Raw genomic sequence first — 9,839 nt, 5'->3', positions numbered from 1 at the left:
CATATCCTTACATAAGTAATTAAGTACTTTTTAAAATAATTATAAATTGAAAAAAATAATTAAAACAGTTATATGTTAATAATAATTAATTGATAATAATTAATAATGTAATTTTAAAGTAATATAACTTCAAAACATACAAGCAAGTAGCAAATAATAAAGAGGAGCATAGAAACATATTACAAACCTCAAACAAAGAGTGCTTTCAGTAGGCCTATTTAAGATTATCTGAACGTTTTCCTTTCAAGAACTGTGAGTGATTTTTCTTCATCTTTACTGTTGTTTTTTTACTTTGACATCATAGACAGTGAGAGATCTATTAAGCTGCATTCACGCACGGATCTCTTTTGAAATATAAGAAGTAATGTGGTTTGTCCTGTCCGTTTAATTCCTTAAGACATAACTGGCTGTGTTTACATTAATTTTGCATCATAAAACCATTTTGAGACGCAAGTGCATTAAACCATTACATGGAGTCGCGCACAGCCGCATGCGCGAGCAGTCTTCACAAGCGCGCGTCAGCATTTGAAATTGAAAGCAGCCTTCTGTTAGTGAGGTTCATATTTTAAATATATAAGTCCACTGCATTCCAAACCACATAAATGATGACTTAGTAGAGCATTTGTAAGGAAAATGCCGACGGGCCAAGTGTAACGCGCGTCTCTCACAGCGCATCCGGTGCAATGAAGCCCGCGAATGTCCTTGTTATTCGCTTCAACCTTTCCGAACTTTATGAAAGATTATTTTACGGAAGGTTCGAGTGGTGTATGTGTGTGAGGAATTGGAAGCAATCAGAATACGGGTGTTTCTAAAGCAAACTCAGCGTCATGCGCATCTGGTTAAAAACTAAGAAAAGAATCAATTCTGAAAGTGTCAGAATCGATCCAGAATCGGTGGGGAGAGAATCGCGATGCATCGATGGATCGATTTTTTTCGCCCACCCCTATAAAACATACATATTTATATTGCAGGTCTTTCCATATGTTAACACAGGCCAATTCAGGAGGCCCTTGTGGGGCCATTTTAGCGATTATGACTTGCCCTTTTAAAAGGGAGCAGCAGAAAATGCCTGTGACACTTGGGCATTGCATAAGCAATCAAAAAAGAAAAGGCCCAAAAATACCACACTCTGAGATGTCGCTGACTAGGCCAGTTGGAAATAAGCTCAACACCGTTGGCAGACACAAAAAAGATGCTCGCCCACACACACACACACACACACAGACTGCAGCAGCTCTATGAATGTGTAGGAATCCTCTCTCTGCCTCTCTGTGAGCTTGATGTAAATGGGCCTCTGGTGCGTTGATAATAATTAATGATAATAAGAGGAATGATGGATGACGTGGTTACTGCGCTAGCAGACACAGCAGAAAAGTTCTCTGCTTTTTCTTTCTCTCTGTGACTTGTTCCCCTTCTCTCAGCATCCAAACGATCCGTCCGCAATTTTATCTGTCAGGCCTCAGTTGCGCAAACAGGCTCCTCAGCACACCAGCCGCTCTGGATGGCCATAGGCAAAGCAGCTGTCAGCCTCACTCTCTCGCTTTCGTCTCTCTCCGTTTCTCTCTCCTGTCCTTGTCACTTTCTCAGCATTCATATTTACGCTCCCTCTTGCTTCCTCTCTCGCTGTTTCAGAGTAAATATACAGTATAACTCGTAGACATCCTAATGAAAAATGTGACAGGAACTGGTTTTAACATAGGCTCATTGGAAAAACGTCCTACTTCCTACATTTTCGCAAAACTCCAAAAATTTACCTATACATAAAATCCACTGCAGTTTCCAACTGAAATGAACACTAGTAGAAGTAAAACACCAACAACTTTTATTCCCTTTCACACAAATTATGATTACAAGAGCAAATTATTGAAAAATAAACACTTATTTTCATGCAGTTCCTAGTAAAATACTATGTTATGAGCCCAAAACACTTTTACCATAGTACATGACTCGTAAACTAATACATTTTGACATTCGCATTATATAACCAGATCTATTTATGGCTTTTCAGACTTATAGTAAACTTGCTCGGTAGCTCGCCTGGTATAGCATTGCTCTTGCGATTGCCCTGCGAGTCTCGTGAAACACGAGTCATGATAAAAGAGCGCTAAGACTTGTAGAAGCAATCTAAAATGGCATGACTGCTTCAGTAAATGGATTATTATCTCACATTTGCTTTTGTACTTATCGGTTAGGTTTAGGGTAAGGTTTAGTGTAGTGTATTCTATTTTCAAACGCAATAGAGCACTGACCTTTTAGACCTCCTCACCGGACAATTAATTTCTGAACTGCTGTGATATGTACAACATTCAATGTAATAAAACGTTGCCAGAATCTTGTTCATCTGTTTCGAATAAAACTGAGCGCACTTTTAAAACAAACTATCCCTTTAATAATCACACACACACTCCGTCACCATGTCCTTCTCTCTTATGCAGACCAAAAGCAGGTGCTTTTTTCCCCCGCCAAGAGTAGCACAAGTTCCCAGAGGAAACTTTAGTCTGGCTGGTGCTGGATTACATGTGGATTAGTGCTCCTAATGGCCCTGATCTCTCCTAATTCCCATCAATCCTTCTCATCTGAAACATGAAGAACTGAAAGACAAATCACAAAAAAACCCAGCTTACGCGAATTGGAAATTCGGAATGTGCTGATTTTTCTGTACAACAGAAAAGCGAATCCGCTCGTTAACGATTTTCAATGTGGTTTTTTTTTCTGTAAGCTGTTGAACTCAACACATTCTGTAATCAAGAACAGAGCCTTTCGAAATCGAAAAGAGAAGTTTCCTCTTCAGGCGGTTCCGCTAATTAATGTTTGCATGAGGATGAGAGAAATGTGTCGCGTAACCTTTCACAGCAAGCCGCGTGGATTGGAGGATATAGTGTCATGGGGAACGAGAGTGTGATTGAAAAAAGAAAGCAGAAGAGATCCTGATGATGGATAAAGAGCTCTTTTCCCCTAGTAGCAGTTGGTGACTCAGTAAGGGTACGGATGTGTCGAGCCGAGTGCAATTAGCAAAGTGGCCCTAATGCCAAAATCACACAGAGAGGAGCAGAGGATGACAGACCAGCACTCTGGAGTAGAACACGAGCCTCTGTGTCGTGTACATCGCACCGATTGTGTTCTCATTCCAACAATAGAGAGAAGAGTATTGCTGGTTTAAATTGAATAAAGCTGCTGGATCAGAAGGTGGCACTCAAAACAAATGCAATCTGATAATGCAATCCTCCTCTCTACTCAATACGCTTTATGTTGGTGTTATGCTTGAAAGCGTTTAGAATCACTTCAGCTGTCACTTGCTCAAGTGCAGTCAGTGTCAGTTAATGGATGGCTTTATAATTTGTTTTGGTTTTGACTGTTTTTTGTGTTCCTTATAGTGATTCATGGCAAAGATAGCTTGGCAGTAATAAATGACAAACAGGGTGTCTGAGGCAGATATAATGAAGTCCAAGTCGTAAAACCTTCACCAATACGCTAAAACTGAGAACATCTTTGCCTTCATCAATTACCTGTTGTATTTCCTGAAAGTCATAGAAGTGAGTGTTTTTATCCTCTCTCTGCATATTATATGTATGTGTGTTCTCTGCATATATATAGACAGGACTGCAATGTACAAACATGCAATGTTGGTCAAACAAACTGCTGAACAGTGATTACATTTTGTCAATGACTCCGTTATACAACATAATTTCACCTATTTGGTGGACTTTTTTTAATGATGTTTTGTGCACTATTGTATTGCGAAATTGCTGAACATTATTTTCACAGCCAAACTGATCTTTAGAGCTGTCAGCTATTTCATAGGTTTCTGAAACAAACTGGAGGGAAAAAAAAGTGTCTTGAATTATTCCACGATGATGATTCAATCGTAATCACTCATCCTTGCTAAATAGTATAAATGATAAATTGGTGACCCTGGAAAATGTCTTGATTTTAGTTCCAGGTTTTGTTCTGCACATGTTCAGGAAGCAATGACTAAGGTTATGAGCAAAAAAAAAATAGAACAGAAAGATAAATGAACCTACATTATGACATTATCACGTGAATACAGTAACTTTTCTGCTGTTTTTTAATATTAAATACAACAAATCTTTATATAAAATATAAATATAAAAACTCAACATTATCAGGTCAAAGGCAATGAGCAAATACACAGGAAAGACATCTAATGAATAGGTCTAGTTAACACCCAAAATCTAAATTATTTTACCAGATTTCATTAGATTACAACAACGCAGTTAATTTTTAAGTGTCAGATCAGGTAGAAAAAGCTCCTTATCCCTTCAACAGGCCTCTCAACCAGTAGAGCACACTTTAAGTCATGATATGTTCCTGTGGCTCAGTGGTAGAGCATTGTGTTAGCAGCGCAAAAGGTCATGGGTTCGATTCCCAGGGAACACACATACTGCTAAAAATGTGTATAGCCTGAATGCACTGTAAGTCGCTTTGGATAAAAGCGTCTGCTAAATGCATGAAGTAAAATTATATCATGTTGTACTGAACTCAACCTGATTAAAGCAACTCTACCATCTGTATGTTAAATTAAGCACGAAACATATTAGTTATCACTGCAGTTTTCAACAATATACAAATTTCAAGATGGTTTTAACATGAAATCACTCATATCATGTGTGACCATTTTCACAAATCTTTCTCGGGCAATTATATTTTTATGCAATATAACTTCAAAGAGCTTGTTTTGATTTTTGTCTGGTTGTGCCAATTAACAACTACACATTGTGCTCTTACATTCAGAAGAAGATTACTGCTTTTCTTCAAGCAATTTCTCTGGCAAAGCAAGAAGAATTTGATTTAAGCATTCATTACATAAAAGGCAACAGACCTAAGGACATTATTCTCAATAAAGGGAGAAGCCCCAATCATAAGATGTTGAGGAACAGAGAGAGAAGCTAGAAGGTTTCCATTTGTAAAAATCTCAAGAGTTTATCCAGGGCTCCATTTATTATTTATAGATGCTTTTTTCCCCACATCTTTATAACTGACTGTAAGATTTTCCCACAGTTCGGATGCACACATGACTCAATCATCTGAAGAACTTTTTGACAGTGCTCAACAATTTAGACATCACAAAAGCAGACTTCCATTAGTTACCGGAGACTTTGATATTAGCATCTTGGTGCGGTGCATATTGAATTATGCGATGGCGTCGCATCAATCAGAGAGCAGGACGCACATTCATCAGACTGAGCAAAGTAATGAAGCCCTAAATCTCCCTGCGGGTTTGTTGTGGCGCTGTTCATCTTGCAGCGTTTTAATTGATTTCGGACTTGCTTGTCAGTAAAGGTGATATGCGTCACTGCATGGGGACAGCTGATGGAGCCAGTGTTTGTGCTGTGTTATACAGGAGTGTAAAGCAAAGGCATGAAGACTTTGTGAAATATTTCAAATTCATACGAAATGTTAGTAGTCATTGGCTATATAGCCTATTATATACTATAAGGCCTTACACAAAGGAACTGAAGAGACATTTATAATTTTGCATATTTGATAAGTATAGTATATTTGTATAGTATAGCACAGGAAGTACAGTATATCCATGGGTTTCCTCAGGAATTTCCTATGGGTTTTCAGAATACCGGTTTTGATTTATGAGTAAACAGTTAACATTACTTAAAGAGACATAAATGACACAAATTCATAATTTCAGTGAATTTTGAAAATTTATTTCTTTATTTTTCTTTATTTTTCTTGTATATTATTGTTGTCAGCATCAACATCTTTTTTCATGGCAAAATCAAAGTATTTTTAAACAAACATTAAACAAATAGGCTTCTTACAACATTGCAGTGACAACTAGGCTATATAAGATCTTTTAATTTGATATTTGCTAAAAATCCTAAAAGTTATAAAAGCTTGTTGTGTGATTTAAAAACATAAAGAACACAATGATTGTCCAATTTGTTAAGTACATAAATTAACATCCTTTGTGGCCATTGTAGCTTTTGTTTAACAACTTACATTTTTAAAAACACAGTGGCTCCATAATTCATATTTAAGGAATGACTGCATGGAAAAAATGTGTAGAAACAATTTTCACTCAGAAATTGCTAGTAATTTTCAAAATTAATTATAAAGGAAAAGCAAGTAACACAAGTAAACAAAGTAGAAAGACTGGAATATACAAATAAACAATCCTATATTCTTTGTTTTATTTACAAAAAAATAAATAAATAATTTTTTTACACTATTTAAGCTAAAACACAAAACATGAAAGTCTCTTCAAATAATGTTAACCACAGACTTTTTTACAGATATATACAGTATATATATATATATATATATATATATAAACTAATTGCTTTTTTCCTCTTTTGTAAGTCACTTTGGATAAAAGCATCTGCTAAACACATAAATGTAAATGTAAACATTTCCGACAGGAAATTCCCAGCCCAAATTAAGCCAGTGCTGCCTTAACAGCAGCTGCCATCCTCATACGTTAAACTGAGTTCGACTCAATAATAGCATGCCACCTACTTACACAGTAAATGTGAGTGTTAAGTAAGGTACTAAAACTCAGTGAAAAGCTTCCCTTCACGGGTCACATCTCAGCATAATGGGATCTCACACGCATGCTTCATTTTAACATAAAAGTCAATCTCCCACTCAAAATACTACAAAGCTTTGCTACACACAAACACACACTGTCAATGTATGTATGGATGTATGGATGGATGGATGGATACTGATATTCAGTGATATACCAATGTATCTAATTATTTTGACCAGAAATACGTGTATTGACACAACAGTTTAAAAAAAAAAGGACAGAGGATCAGATTGAACCCGGTCAAAACATTAAGAGTGTGTAAGAGCGACAGTCAGATTCCAGAGAGAACAACAGAGACAGAGACAGAAACGGTAGGCTAAGGGACTCTTCTCTCACTCACTGAGTCTCAGCCCAGCTCTTTGTCTGCGTCTGTCACATTGAACTGTTTTCTTTGGTCTGCTCTGACTCGTTCTCCCATGAGACTGGATGGTTCATTGGTCTTGCTCCTTTGTGCTAGCCTCAGAGCATCACTCTGCTCCTGCCGCTTGTCAATACTGTGATCAATGCGAGCGAGCAGCCAAGTCCAGTGACTGGCGTGTCTCCTTGCAACGTGTTTGGTGCCCTGTTAATCAGGTGATGTTTACGAATTGCTCGTGCATTATGAATCTCATCTGCAGTAAGTAAAGTAAACAAATAAAAAAAGAAAAAGGTATTCACTGGAGGAAATGGAAAACATTTTCCACAATAGACAACCTTTCTCGTTGCACGTTCTGCAGTTTTGTACAAAATAAATAGTGGGGGGAAAAAATCAATTTTCAAGAATTGCTGCATATATATATGACAAAAACAAAAAAAAATGTGGTTTACACTTTACTTGAAGGGGTGTGCATAAGACTGACATGACACCTTCATAATCATGACATGACACATGTCATGAATATGAAGGTTTTTTATGCATGTTTATGACAACTGTCATTAAGTGTCATTCGCTCAGTTATGTAATTTTTAATGCAAAGATGAGATTGTTTGAGATGTCTTTGTTATGGGCTATGGTTAGGGTTAGGGTTAGGTTAGGGTTAGGTCAAATAATGTCATATTTGCATTAAAAATGACATAACTGAGCGAATGACACTTAATGACAGTTGTCATAAACATGCATAAAACCTCCTTCATATTCATGACATGTGTCATGTCATGATTATGAAGGTGTCATGTCATGATTATGCACACCCCTTCAAGTAAAGTGTTACCAAAAATGTATAATGATAATACTACTACTAATAATAACACATTTTACAGTGTAAAAAAAAATCTAAATACAAGTTAAGTTCGCCAATATATATATTTTTTTTTTTCAAACAAATAACTGCACACTAACCTTGTAACGTTTCCAAAAAGGACCAGCAAATATATAATAATACTCTACTATATAGGTTTGTGATGTGTGCTACTGTTCGTTATCATACAATCATCCCCCTATACTGGAATAGAGTAATAAAAAAAAAGTTCAAAAGACAGCGAAGAACACAGTGCCTGTTATTCCTGTCGTACTTAAGAACAGCAAGAGATGTGAAGTCAGTGTCGGAGCTCAAGTAACTACAGCTGACACTAAAGCAGCACAGCATCCATCAGATGCGCTTTCAGGCACCGCAGCGCAGGTATTGTCTTGCTCTGGCAGCCAGATTAACTTCCTTATCGATGCGATCTACACAAATGCATCTCGAGATAAACAAGAAACAACTCGGCGCTCTTCTTGCGCAATCAAGTGTTTGATGACTAGAGGTAAGTCTCGAGACTTACACGCTAACATTAAAAAGCAATAATTGGCCTACATATTTCCCAAAGGCAACTGATTCTGATTCTATGGGAATCACGCTAAAACTGATTATTGGCTACAATAGAATAAAACGGAGTTAAAGCAATATAAGCCAGCGTGCATTAGGGATATAAGGCAATAAAGTGTGTTCCGATACGGAACGTGATACATAATTACTTTGCTCCCAGTTTAGCCCGAGATTATGATAGAAGTCTTGCTAGACATAAAGAAGCATCCACTTCTCGCGCGAAGCTCCTCAAGAATGTAGCACAGTGTAGTCCGTGCTTTATTCTCGGGGTTGTGCCTAGGACAACATTAAAACACAAATAAGACATCAGCGCAAAGAAGAAACGCATTCCACCTGCTGGGTGGCCAAAGTGCTCTAGCACTGAATGTGATATAGGCTACGGCCAAGCCATTGAGTGAAGTAGTTCAGCACCAGCACAAAGGACAGCTCCACTGCACCAAGATAGAGATCGCACTTCAACCCTCACTGAACGACTCACCTCCGAGAGAGCAGAGCAAGGTGTAAACAAGCAACAGGATCTCCAGACGGCCCATCCCCGACCTAAGCCCTTCCAGCCACCACATCGTGATAAACTGACTGTTTACGCCCCGACGGCACGGACGCGATTTTTATATCGCTACGCTTGTCCACATTTTCAGCTCTTGCAACGGACCAGCTGTTCGCGCATGACGTAATAGCGAAGAGACTATTCCGAGAAAGCCCCGCCCCTTCTCTGCTGTGATTGGAGGTTCGCCACACATCCATTCAATTGATTGGCGGACGAGAACGTCAGTCAAAGGGACTGGCGTCTCGCTCTGTCCTGGTAGGAGACATGAGTGGTTTGTCCGACAAATGAACAGCATTTCAAGTTTACTTCCTCAATAACCAAGTTACAGCGATGGTGTTCCATGCCTTTAATGTCTAAGAAACGTTTTTTTTTATAAGTGGAATTTAAAACAACAACTACTTGATGAGGAGGAATGCGCTGAACGTAATGATTTCTCTTTTTTCCACTTGAATTGTAACTATAGCGTTTTTTTATTTTTTATTACTTCGTAGGTAAACAGAAAGGAAATACTGTTTTTGTAGTAATGAAATATGGTTTGCTTTGAGATAATATTCATTAGATTTCGTGTCACACATTCGTGTTGACGACGAAGGCCAATACTGCCATCTATTGGCCGCTGACTGACACTAAACTTTCATCTACGAATATAATGCCCTCTGAAGCAGTAAAAACACTGGTTTACTTTACTTTACTTTACATTTTACAGTGTACTATATATGTTCCTAATTTATTCTATGAGACGGTTCAGTAAAAAAAAAAAAACTTTAGGAAACAACCAAAAATTGTACGCTGGTGTTTCTAGTTGGTTGACCAGCAAGCATGGTACAAAACTACATTTCGTCAGGCAAACGCTTTGTAAAACTTCAACTGTATGACAGCTTTTCAGGTGTTCACAACAAAGTTTACAACAATATCTAAAACCCTAGGCTGAAAATGTGATCTT

The 9,839-nt window shown here is 37.8% G+C and overlaps 1 protein-coding gene across 1 annotated transcript in view; it reads right to left on the bottom strand.

Annotated features, from left to right (window-relative positions):
- The window catches only part of LOC107660267 (transmembrane protein 8A-like), a gene marked incomplete at its 3' end in the record, with an annotated part of 116,711 nt that extends 107,724 nt beyond the window's left edge, over positions 1–8,987 (bottom strand). The window contains exon 1 of the mRNA XM_016449542.1: positions 8,828–8,987. Coding sequence (XP_016305028.1) covers positions 8,828–8,912 — 85 coding nt within the window. The remainder of the gene's footprint in view (positions 1–8,827) is intronic.
- Between the last annotated feature and the right edge of the window lie 852 nt (positions 8,988–9,839).

Source organism: Sinocyclocheilus anshuiensis, unplaced genomic scaffold (assembly GCF_001515605.1).
Source record: "Sinocyclocheilus anshuiensis isolate Anshui unplaced genomic scaffold, SAMN03320099.WGS_v1.1 scaffold1615, whole genome shotgun sequence".
Classification (NCBI taxonomy): Eukaryota; Metazoa; Chordata; class Actinopteri; order Cypriniformes; family Cyprinidae; genus Sinocyclocheilus; species Sinocyclocheilus anshuiensis.
This window is presented reverse-complemented; position numbering and strand designations above follow the sequence as displayed.